This window comes from Parus major, chromosome 4 (assembly GCF_001522545.3).
Source record: "Parus major isolate Abel chromosome 4, Parus_major1.1, whole genome shotgun sequence".
Classification (NCBI taxonomy): Eukaryota; Metazoa; Chordata; class Aves; order Passeriformes; family Paridae; genus Parus; species Parus major.
In genome coordinates, this window is record NC_031771.1 from 66,687,673 (window position 1) to 66,700,598 (window position 12,926).

The 12,926-nt window shown below is 42.1% G+C and overlaps 1 protein-coding gene across 1 annotated transcript in view; it reads right to left on the reverse strand.

The window, feature by feature from the left end:
* Nucleotides 1–1,841: 1,841 nt before the first annotated feature.
* C4H20orf194 (chromosome 4 C20orf194 homolog) overlaps nt 1,842–12,926 on the reverse strand; it is a 65,575-nt gene continuing 54,490 nt past the window's right edge. Inside the window, exons 32-37 of the mRNA XM_015624905.3 lie at nt 12,040–12,146; nt 11,292–11,366; nt 10,942–11,144; nt 9,275–9,340; nt 8,845–8,938; nt 1,842–7,436 (exon numbers count right to left, since the gene is read on the reverse strand). Coding sequence (XP_015480391.1) covers nt 7,324–7,436; nt 8,845–8,938; nt 9,275–9,340; nt 10,942–11,144; nt 11,292–11,366; nt 12,040–12,146 — 658 coding nt within the window. The 3' untranslated portion in view covers nt 1,842–7,323. The remainder of the gene's footprint in view (nt 7,437–8,844; nt 8,939–9,274; nt 9,341–10,941; nt 11,145–11,291; nt 11,367–12,039; nt 12,147–12,926) is intronic.

Genomic DNA, 12,926 nt, shown 5'->3' on the forward strand with positions numbered 1-12,926 from the left:
GTTTTGCAGTGATCTATACAATGCATTGTGTGCCTGCTGATTTCCTAGCCATGAATGGGTCACCCACATTTTTACTTTCCATGCTTTTCTTTTTTTGTTGTGTTTTTTTTTGTCTGTCCTGGAGCTATAAAACCATTGAAATCCTCCAGGCCTTGCCCATTGGGTGTTTTCTTTCCTACCAAGACATCAAACTGCCCTGAAGGTTTATTTTAAGCTAATTCAATAGGAGGGATCACACAAGCACCTTGTGGAACGTGTACAATGGGAGCCGAACCCAGGGCTATTCAATTAACAAGTGCTCCCATTTCCATGCAATTCCCCTTGGGAATTCATTACTTTAATTAGGCTGGTAATTTATGAAGCTAAAGAGGCACCATTTGTTGGCAGACACGTAGGCAAAGAAATTCCAGATGAGTTCACATGGAAGGAAGAGGAGCTTTAGAAAATCTGAGGAGAGCTGGAAACCTCTCCAGATTCAACCAGACTGACCAAAATGAGGTAAGAGACAGGACTAAAAACCCTGATCTGGGGAATGTTCAGGAAAATCTACCTCATCTCTCTTATGAAATGAAACTCACACAGTTCTCCATTGTCTAAATCCTGTCCAAGCATTTTTAGCTTTCCATTTTTTTTCATGGAGAGGGCTCTCCAGGCCTGGCACAGCTGCCCAGTGTTGGAGTCCCCAGCCCTGGAGGGATTTAAAAGCCGTGTGGAATTTGGGGACACAGGTCAGTGCTGGGGGAATGGTTGGACTTGGTAATCTTGGAGAGCTTTTGAGCAATGTGTAATAACTCTTTCCATGAAGAATTTTTCCCAAATATCCAATCTAAACCTCCCCTGGCCCAGCCTGAGCTGTTCCCTCTCCTCCTGTCCCTGTTCCCTGGGAGCAGAGCCCGACCCCCCCGGCTGTCCCCTCCTGGCAGGGAGTTGTACAGAGCCAGAAGGGTCCCTTGAGCCTCCTTTTCTCCAGGCTGAGCCCCTTTCCCAGCTCCCTCAGCCCCTCCTGGGGCTCCAGACCCTTCCCCAGCCCCTCAATGTCTGTCCTGTACCTGGAGACCCCAAAAGCACCCCCAGCACTGGAGGTGCCCCAGCAGTGCCAGCCCAGGGGACGGGCACTGCCCTGGCCCTGCTGCCACCCCAGAAATTCCTGATTTACAGGTGGGAGCTGCTTTCCAAAGCCAGGAATTTGGATTGGATTGGATTTCAGTGCAAAGTCCGTGCCCCAGAAGCTGCTGGTTTATGTGCACACCTGGAATATGCAAAGCAGACTGGATTGAACAGGCTGGTTTTACATAAACCGTTCATAAAAACCAAATTGAGCACAAAACCTTCCCCCAACAAATGCAAAAGTGATGTAAAACAGAGGCAGAAATCAGCTGCAGGCTCAGTTTAACCAGCAAAAATGTGATTCACGCTCAGCCCCTCGGGGAAAGAAGGGTAAGGTGGGATTGCCCTCTCCATGGCAGCCAGATTTGAGATCCATGGATCTCAAAGCTGCATCCCCATCTCTGTGAGCACAAGGAGGAAGGTTTAGCACCTCCCTGCATTTGTAAATCTGCAAACAGCAACTTCTGCTCACACACAGCTGCTGAAAAACAGCAGCACAAAGCAGATGAATCTTCTTCTGGTTTGAATTTTACCCAATTAAAAGCCCAAGGAAGAAGGTCTAAAAATAGCAGGAAAAAAAAAAAAAAACACAAAATCTTAATTTTTTTTATATTTTACTTTGAATATAAACAACTCACCTTTCTGCCAGTTTAAAAATTTTAAATGAAAACCACTCAAAGTTTAAAAATTCCAGTTTAGGAACCTGTGAGTTTCTAAAAGGAGTCAAAGCCAGGCCAGTGGATGGATATTGTTTATTGGTTCTTTCCATCACATTTGAGTTACAGGTGTAAAAGTCACACAAACTGCAGGTATAAACATGTAAAACAATACAAAAATAAATGGAAAGGTAATTTTATATTTACTGAATCAAGTTGTGTAATAAATAGGAGAGGCAAAAAGCTTCAATCACACCATTCAGCTGAACTGAAGTTACAGTAGTGTTTGTAAATAACACGTTTTTAACTTAAGAGTTGCAAATATTAAAGCATTGAGAACTAGTATAAAAGTGAATTTTGGCACATTGTAAAGTGAGAAGTGTTAAGTCAGGATCTGGCTGTTGTGTAAAAATGAAGAGATTTCTCATGAGCTTTCTGAGGTACATTTTTAACAACCTAAGATTAGATCAACCTTGTGATTCTACCGACTCACAGTTCACAATTCACTATACTAGTCACAATTTTTTTTCCCTTTTTAAGAATACAAAAGTATTCCAGAGCTTAAATCTGTGCAAATTCAGACAAGTTTCAATTAAAAAATAACAACAATTAAAAAAAAAAAACCAACTTATTAGGGAACCCTCACATGCAACTTAACTCCTCCCTGCAATCCGGTGTGTTAATTGCCAAAGTGTAAAAACTGGATTAATCCCAAATTGCACAGCTTCAAATTCAAATACTCCCAGATTGCAGCTCAAGTTGCAAAGGTTCCCCTGCTAAGTTTGTCACATTTGAATCCCTATAACTTCAGTAACTTCTGATCACACTCATTCTCGGTGAGGAGAAAGAAAAAAAACACCACCACAAGCTGCTAACAAAGGTCAGCAAAGCGTGGAAACCCCTTGAGGACTCTTCAGCACTTCCCAAGCTCAGGAATGCCTGGACACAAATTTTTCCAAGTATTTATAAAGAGAAAAGGAACGGTGTAATGGCACTTTTGCTGTATCCAAACATCAGTGGGTTAGAAATGGTGCTTTTTGTTGTTTTTATTTTAATTAGTAGCAAAAAAAAATTTGTTCAAACCTCGATCCTTCAGAGTGGCTCCATCCTCACCTCGACTTCCAAGGATTGAGGACACCAAATCCCCTGGGCTTGGGGGATTCCATACAGTACAAACAGCTCTGACCAGAGTACAAAAGTTACACTCTTCTAAAATAAAATAAAAATAAAAAAATTCAAAAAGCGCTGCTGATCGTTAAGAATCGACTCCCAAAAAATCAGCAACTGCTCTTCAACAGCAGCAGCATCAGGCATTTACATATTTCAGTCCTCAAAGAGTTTTCTTTTAAACAGTTTAACCATTTGTGCTAATATTTGTCACTAGGTTAAATTTTTAAGTCCTTTCACCAAAACCGTTATTTTCCTTTAAAAAAAAAAATGTGGGGGGTGCAACCCCTGACATCCATTTATTTGGGGAATAAATGGTGTCATCTGCAAGGCACTACTACATTTAAAGGATACCATTGTCACAGTTTCACTATTTCGGTATTTTTATTTTTTATTTTTTATTTTTTTTTTATCTCTTTGTTCTGGTTGAAAGTCACAGTTCAAAAATAAACGATAAAAATTGAGGTAATCAATTTGTTTCAATACCAAAATACATGAATTGAGCCAGTAGCAGTCTGGTGAAAGGTCTTTGTAATACACAGCTATGACCATAGAGCACATGCAGCACAGGACAGGAGGGTTCTAGGCCTTTGTTCTGAGCTCTTCTGCTCCAGTTTTTAAGGAACAGCTCAATTTGCACACTCAAACCCCAATTATTTCCTTTTTTTGTTTGTTTGTTTTTTGTTCACAGGGCTTGGAATTCCAGCTGGATCAGCCCCATCCATATTGAATTGAGAGCTGCACAAATTGGAGTTCTTAAAAAGAGTTCAGCAGAGCAAAAAAATCAGCTACAGCATCTTCATCTATTTTCAATCAATTGCACTTAAATCTACTCTGTATCCACTCAGGAGTCGAGACAAAGCCTCCACCACGTGCCTGCTGTCCCAACCACTGGAATTTCTTCCCACATCACATCCCACTACTCTAAAAATATGGCTTTGCAGATGAGAGAACTGGGACAGCTGGGTTTACACTGAGTTAACTGGCAAAGCAATTCCAACTGGAGTCCAATTTCCTTAAATGCCCTTTTTTTTTTTTTTCTTTATTGCAGCGCTACCACCAGAATTTTGGGATTCCTAAAAATTCTGGGCTGCGAAATAATTTCATGCAACCAACTGGATTTAGTTGTAAACCCCTGGCAGCCCCCCAACCCCACTGCTAGCTACCTTTGCTCTACAGGCACTACAGGATATTAAGACTAAAATTTAGCCATGCATAGATAAAACTCACGAGCTTTATCAGGATGCTCCACACTTGTGATCCAGGGAATACCCCAGGAAAGCCTAAAAACACAAACTAATTGCTGGCTTTTACTGGCCTCTAACAGGATACAAGTAGTTTTTATATAAAGTCTCGTGGTGTGCAAAAAATAAAATAAAATAAAATATTAAAGTCTTCAATTCAGACAGATTTTTAAATCTAGGAGGAAAGCAAGGAATGAAATCTTATCAGTATTTCTATCCCAGCCTGCAGCACCTGGAATTCCACCTCTGCACTGTGGATCACTCACAGGACAAGCACCCAGCCTAAAATGTGCTTCAGGTCACTGAAATTTCACTTATTCCATATTCCAAAGGTAAAAAATACATCTCTTTAGCTAAGCACAAACTCTAATTTGGCCCCAGGTTTGATGGCAGGGGTTAAATCTCATTTTCCTGCCATGGGATGAGGCTGTACAGATACATTTGAAGTATTTTAAGTGTGCTGCAAGAGATTTTTCATTCCATTTCTTGCTGTATCACAAACATCTGTTCAGAAAGAAAAGCTGCAGTTGCAATAAAAGATTGAGCTGTCCCTAAGGCAAAGGAATATGAAAATAAAAAATTCCTGCTGGGCTGTTCTCACCTAAATTCTGAACACATGCATGCTTATTCAAATAAACTCCAATAATTACCTGTAAGTAGCTGCTAAGGTACTTTATAATCCTTCAGTCAGGGATTTATAAAGCCTTCTTTAAAATAAACTGAATTAAGCCAGGACAGGCTGCCAGCATTCCTGTTCTATCATTTAGGAACTATAAAAATTCTGTTGTGAGTACTTAAAAGCTGATTTCTCACCAGCACAGTGAAATGTTATGGTGTGCAAACTCTTCTGGAAGCTCCACAGACAAGTTCCTGCCTTTTTCAAGTAACAGCCTTTGCTATTTTTTACCTTTGGAAATCACTCATCTTCATGAGAAGGAATTGTTGAGTTGAAGAACCTCCCCCTTGCCTTGCTTAGTTTCTAGGACTGAAATAGGAATCCTCCAGGGATAACCTAAGCAAGGTGCACATTTGCAGCCAGCCAGGAAATATTTTCCAGAATCCCAATGAGAGCACTGGGAAGAAATTAAGATTTCTCCACTGATTTCACCCTGAAATGTATAAATAGCTTTTCTTTAAAGTCAGAATTTCGAGTGCAGACTCAAAACTGTGCTGAGGTTTTGAGATGGGCTTTGCCCTGGCGAAGGTGGGGGTGGGAGCGTTCCCTCATCCCTTGCTTTGGGACCATCCTGACAGCTCTGGAATTAGGGATTTTTCTGAGTTGTTCCCACTGTTTCCACAATTTTCACTTTGGGAATGCCCTAGCTAGCTGTGGAACTAAGGACTCTGAGAAAACATTCCCCCATTTCTCACTCTGGGAACACCCTGGCAGCTGTGGGATCAGGGATTCAATTCGGAGATTTTCCCCGTTGTTCCCCCATTTCTCATTTTGGGAACATCCTAACAGCTCTGGGATTAGGGACTCTGAGAAAGTGTTCCCCCATTTCTCGCTTTGGGAACACCTGACAGCTCTGGGATTAGGAACATTTCTGAGCTGTTCCCACTGTTTCCACATTTTTTACTTCGGGAATGCCCCAGCAGCTCTGGGATTAGGGACTCAGTTCTGAGTTCTCCCCATTGTTCCCCCATTTCTCGCTTTGGGAACATCCTGACAGCTCTGGGATTAGGAATTCTTCTGTTTTTCCCACTCTTCCCCCATCTGTTGCTCTGGGAACATCCTAACTGTGGGATTAGGTGCTCATCCGAGCTTTTCCCATTCCCCATTTCTTGCTTTGGGAATGCTCTGACAGCTCTGGGATTAAGGACTCAGAATTCTGATTTATTCTCACTGTTTCCACATTTTTCACCTTGGGAATGCCCTAGAAACTGTGAGATTAGCCATTCAATTCTGAGTTCTTCCCATTGTTCCCCCATTTCTCGCTTTGGGAACATCCTACAGCTGCAGATTCAGGCATTCTAAATTTTTTAATCATTCTCCCATCTTCTGCTTTGGGAACACACCAACAGCTCTGGGATTAGGGACTCAATTCTGAATTTTTCCCATTGTTCCCCCATTTCTCGCTTTAGGAACATCCCAGCAGCTGTGGGATTAGATTCTCACCTGAGCTGTTCCCTCTATTCTCCCATTTCTCATTTTGGCAATACATCAACAACTGTGGGATCAGGGACTCTGAGAAAGTGTTCCCCCATTTCTCGCTTTGGGAACACACCAAGAGCTGTGGGATTAGGGACCCAATTCTGAGTTTTTCCCTCTGTCCCCTCATTTCTCGCTTTGGGAACATCCTAACACAGCTGCAGACTCAGGGATTCTAAGTTTTTTACTCATTCCATTTCCTGCTTTGGGAACACACCAACAGCTCTGGGATCAGGGACTCTTCACAGTTTTCCCCACTGTTCCCCCATTTCTCGCTTTGGGAAGACACCAAGAGCTGTGGGATTAGGGACCCAATTCTGAGTTTTTCCCACTGTTCCCTCATTTCTCACTTTGGGAACATCCCAACAGCTGCTGCTTAGGGACTCAGTTCTGAGCTTTTTGTATTGTTCCCCCATTTCTCGCTTTGGGAACATCCCAGCAGCTGTGGGATTAGGGACTCTTCTAATTTTTTTTACTTATTCCCTCATTTTTTTGCTTCGGGAACACCCAAACAGTTCTGGGATTGGGGACTCTTCCAAGTCTGCTCCCCCATTTCTCGCTTTGGGAACACCCCAATCCCACATCCTGAATTCCCCCACTGCTCATCGATGCTCCCGTGCAACGATTTCCAAGGGACGCCCAAGGATTGTTTGATATCTGCACCATGGCCCAATTTCACAATGACATTCTGACCTTTCTAGGAAATAAATCCAGTTTTGCTTCTTTTCTCCTTCTTCTTTTTCCCAAGTTTCCACCACAAGCCAGAGATTCCAGGTGATGCTTTGTACAGTCTGGAATTAAGGTGAAGTGGAAGCAAACCTGACAGTACAAACAGCTAAGCAGTTACCGTGTTAAATGCCAACCTTAGGGGAATGATCCCTTAGTTTGGGAAGGAGTGCTGAAAACAGACATTTCACTCAATTTCTTGTGAGCCAGAAGGACAAAACAGAATTTCTGGTTCCTGACACAAGGACAGAAACACCCAGGACCCACGTGCTTAAGTCTTCTGCTCAAAGAGGTCGTGGTACTCCTGCTCCTCCAGCTCTCTGTTGTACTTCTCAATTTCCCTGTTGGCTTCTTCCAAGTAATCATTCATAAACTGGTCCATTACTGGTTGGGAAAGGTGAAGGAAAAACATTTGTACACATGGAATTTAGTAGAAAAGAACATCTAGGTTTGAAGGAAGGGCCAGTTCAGAGACACTGAGTGAAAGCAGAAATTCAATGTATTACTTTCTGGAAGTCTACAGTCAGAGTTACCACAACTCTGTGTTCCCAGGGAACCAAGGAGCTGCACAAGGGATGTTTCCCAGACAGGAGGAAGGATCTAAGGACAGCAAAAACAGGGTCAGATGGGGTGTTAGGAAGAAATTCTTCCCTGGGAGGGTGGTGAAGCCCTGGCACAAGTTGCCCAAAGGGGTTTTGGACTCCCCATCCCTGGAAGATGCTGGAATGAGATCAGCTTCAAAGTCCCCTCCAACCCAAACCATTCTGGGACTCTCTGAACACATTTTCAGCTGTTCTGCTGAAGTCTAAAAACCTGCCCAAAATTTAATAGATAGGGTTAGCCTGCAGCTTTTACTGCCAAACACCAAGGGGGAGGTGGAGTGAAGAATCCTGGAATGGTTTGGGTTGGAAGGAGCTTAAAGTCCACTTCATTCCATGGGCAGGGACACCTTCCACTATCCCAGGGTGCTCCAAGCCCCATCCAACCTGGCCTTGGACACTTCCAGGGATGGAGCATCAATAATTTTCCAGTGAATACTGAAGTCCAAGTTTGCTGTTGGATTTTGTGCCCTGCAGACAGAAATCTGCTGATTTCAAATTTTAACCTTGTTCCACAGGGCACAGAAAATAACTCTGTTCTTACTCCAAATCACAGAACCCACCTGGATTTTTACCAAGTCTGGTGAAGTTACGGTGAAAAGTAAACTGGGAATATAAAACATATTTGGAATTTGATGACCAGAGACAAATCAATAGGAAGTTATGAGAAAATCACAGAATCACAAAGGCTGGAAAAGCCCTTTGAGATCACCAAGTCCAGTGGTTAAACCAGCACTGCCACAGCCACCACTGACCCATGTCCCCAGGTGGTGACCAAGGACAACAGGAACATGCTGGAACCTTGGCCAGGAATGCCAGGGTAATACTAAGGACAAAAATATGATTGTTTTCACTTGAGTGTGCACACATAAAATTACATTCATTTGGAAGTTTTATCAGTCGTGCCCAGGCATTCAGTGCTATTACAGCACTATTTGGTTTGAAAAATATTTCTTTGACAAGCTGTGGTCCATAAATTATTCCCTGTGTGAGCTCATGGGCAGTTTAGGGTTTGTTTTGTTGGTTCTATTCTGTTTCTGAGATCTTATCGCTCAGAAAAGGCTTTAACACTGAGATTTAGCTGGCAAAGAACTGGTTCTTTACCATATTTGCTTTGGCACTTTACATTTCAGAGCTGCACAGTTCACTGCCTACCTAAAACCTTCCCCAAAACCCCCCATTTTAAAGGATACGTGGATGATAATCCATTTTGTCACCAAAAAAATTCACAAATTGAGTCCCATTGTAAAAATAACCAGCTGGAAGTGGATCCAAGTGGCGTTTCACCTGCAGTAGGAAAGAATTTAAATTAAACACCTGCAGGGACAGTCCTTACAGACTCCAGGAGATAAAAGAAAATGGAAGAGCCATTACAGCAACCAAAGATGGCAAATTTTACACCTTCTCCTGCTTTCCAGAGTGAATTTGGAGCTCTGAGATCAGATTTATATCTCAAATGCCTCCAGGACAGCTCCAGTTTTACTCCAAGTACCTCCAAAAGTGCTGTAATAATTTAGTGCTCAGCACACTTGTTGTGGCAGGTGCTCTATCATCTATATATCATCTATATATTTAAGGGAAATCAGCCAAAAGAAGGGGCTGTAAATTATTGCTTTTACTCACGTGAATGTTCTTTATTTCCTGAAGGGTTAACATTCCTCTGGTTTTCAGGGCTTTCCTCTGAGGTTTCTGTATGAAGAATGAGATTCCAGTTATGTGACTACAGAGTGACAATGTGATATCACAGCTTACTTAGTTTAAAAATTAATTAAAAAAAAAAAAAAAACAAACCAGAAACAACCCAAACCACCAAACAGAAGCATGTATTTCAAAAATTCATTTCTAAAATTATTCAGTTCTATGAAGGCACTCACAACTATGTTCTGAAAACAAAAGTAAAAATTCACTGATCTTACAAAAAACACTAAGAAATGAAAAATTCTTCAAGTATTTTAAACAAGACAATTTAAATGCAGCTTTACTGTAAGAAAGCTGGCACAGTAACAGAAAAACAACATAGTTTTGAGCCTGAGAAATTCTGTAATCCCTTTCTTTCCTGCAGCATGTGGTAACTCTTAGAGCTATCTGAAACCCTCAATTAGCCATGACTGTACAAAAAGTGTTTATGGCCTTGAATTGCTCAAAGAGGAAACACTTCACACTTGAGATAAGCATATAAGTTCCAAGTTTTCATAAAATTTAAGTGGTATTCCACAAAGAGCTTTCTTACATGGCAAAGGATTTGTCTCCATATATTAGCCCTGTGATAAGTACAGAGCATGAGATAATCAGCAGAGAAGACTGATTAATTTTAACACAACAGGGGAACAGGAGATGAGAACCTGAGCATCTCAGAAACCTCAGATATCTTAGAACCTTAGCAACTGCTCCAGCCACAGTCTGCAGGAAACACTTTTCCCTTCCTACACAAATTTTTGGAGAGAGACACTGTGCAAATCCTAATCCACACAGAAGTAACATGGAGTATTTTTAACTTACAAATGTCCCATAAAAGTTCTACTGGCACAGCTTGGCCAGAGGAGCTGTGGCTGCCCCATTCCTGAAGTGTCCAAGGCCAGGTTGGACAGGGTTTTAAACAATCTGGGATAGTGGAAGGTGTCCCTGCCCATGGCAGGAGGGTGGAACTGGATGGGATTTAAGGTCCCTTCCAACCCAAACCATTCCAGGATTTTATGGATCTGGGATTCTATCAATGAGCTGTGGCAGTCCCTCTGTGCAAACTGTGCCTTCTGAGCTTCCTACAACAGCCACATTCCCTGTTCCCTACTCCTTATTGCATGGATGCATCAGCCACACAGAAATACACTTGACTAATTAAGGATGACAAAATGAACAGGACTCTACCCTCCATTTCAGTGGATTACTTCCAAGGAGGTTTAATTTAGTGAATCAAAACAAATTTTCAGCTTTGCCAGCATTCAGGTACTTGAAGATTTATTTCATAGCACACTTCAGCCCTTGGCAATCACAGCTCAGCTAAATCATCCTGTGTTTATCCTGGACATAATCCATTTGCTCAAGCATTCAAGAGCAGATCAATCCATGAATAAGCTGTAGCAAGCACTAAAACAATACAGAGATTACAACACACATTTGTAAACTCTTAGTCCCCTTCCTGAAATCGATTTGCACCCTAGAATGTCAATACTTTGATAGAAGGAAAAAAGAGATTAATTAAGAAACCCAAACGTTTCACAGAGACACTCGGATTTTTCCTTTGGCTGTTAAGAAATGGCAAGCACTGAACAAAAGGAAACCTGTCCACAAACCTGTTTTGCAGTTTCTCTGAGCCAATCTTTGATATCCTCTTCCTTCAGGGAGCAGCCAATGAACACAAGGAAATATTCCTGTTGACTGCTGCAGTCTCTGGCATCACTTCTGGAATCGGGAGGAGCTGCCCCCTCCGGAACAGGCACCAGGCTGAGGGAATTTGCTGCTGTGTTGTGACAGACTTCAATGACTTTATCAGCATCTAACAAGGAGAAGACAGAAGGAAGGGCCTGATAATTGCTAATCTAATCTAACATCAACACTGGTGCAGACAGAGCCCAGAAATACTTTTTTAAATACCCATAACTTACAGTGTGATCACAACACCTCAGGAGTAATTTGCCCTTACCTGAAAACTTCACTTTGCCCATGATGTGATAAATGTTCCCAGAAAAAGGACTTGGCTTGAGCAATGACTTAATTGCTGTTTGAAACAGAAAGCAAACAGATTATCTCAACTTATTTTTCTTCTCCTTGGTGGAGCTTCTGGTAAAACCTGTGCAACTGATCTCTAATCCACATCCCAGTGCTTCCAAAGGAAAAGCTGCCATGTCCCTTGGAGTCCCACTATGCAACATTTATTTTCTCATTCTTTGCCATGGAGTTTGGGAAATGTGTTTGGCAGAAGGAACTCTCACAGTGTGTGTGGGAGGTAAAATCCTCCTCTTTAACACTACTGGGCTATGGAGAGAAGAAGCTTGATAATGTATCTGCTCTAGAGATAAGCCTGTTTTCTAGCAGCTACAAAGAATTATTTAGCATAAAAAGTAGAAGCTGATGGTTGCTTATAAAACTGTATTTCAACACCACTAAATACAATGAAACATAAAATAAAAAGCAAAGATAGGAAGTTGTCTCAGTCCTAGAAATCAAAAATTCAATTATGATTTTCATCTGAACAAAAATCATGGGCCAGTTTTCCAGAGCAGACACTAAGGAACAGAATTTACTGTACTTTTCAGAAGAAAAGCTGAGTTTTCAATTAAAAGCGAATTTCAGCAGTGATTAAAGAACTGTGTTACGTCAATGCCTTCCTTCCCCTCTATCCCCCAGCATCCCCAACTTGGATTTCAGTCAAGTCAGGGAAAGTTCAGTACCTTTGCATTTGGTCACAAATCGTGTTTTCTCCAGAGGGCGACTGAACCACACGCAGATCTGAACCATGGGAGGGAACACGGGCCCAGCCCCGTAAGTGCCCTCGTACCTGGAGACACAAACAAACACCTTCAACAGACAGAAATCACAGGAGTTTCTGCTTCCCATCCAACAAAGAATGCCTGTTCTTGCACCACAGATTCTTGCTCAGAGGAAGGAAAATACAGAGCTTTCTTCTCTCCATAAAATGTGCTCCAAACAGCATTAGGTTGGTGAAAGCACTCAGGACTCTTTTCCATAAAGTCATGAAATGTTTGAGTCACAATGGACCTTAAAAATCATCTCATTCCCACCTCTGCCATGGGCAGGGAGAACTTCCACTAGCCCAGGGTGCTCCAAGTCCTGTCCAGCCTGGCCTTGGGCACTTCCAGGGATTCAGGGGCAGCCACAGCTTCTCTGGGCACCCTGTGCCAGGGCCTGCCCACCCTCACAGGGAAGAATTTTCCCTAATATCTAATCTAAATCACTCTTCTTTGAGCTTAAAAACCTTCTCTCCCTTGTCCTGTCACCATCTACCCGTGTAAAAACTCATTCTACTCCTTTTTTATGAGCCCTCTTTAGGTGCTGCAAGGCTGCAGTAAGATCTCCCTGGATGTTTTTGATACTCTTCCAGCTGCTCTTTCTCTTCCACGCTACCAGATCCAATTCTTGCATACTGTCATCAAATAGATTAACAGCTGTCCAAAAGTTTGAAATACTTTCTTTTCCTGCTCTCTCTCTGGCTCCATGCAATCCACAAGCAGCTCTGATGATATTAATTCAATATCCTCATCCCAAGCCTTGTGCTTGTTCACTCCAGTAGCTTTACTTGGCTACTTGCATCCAATTC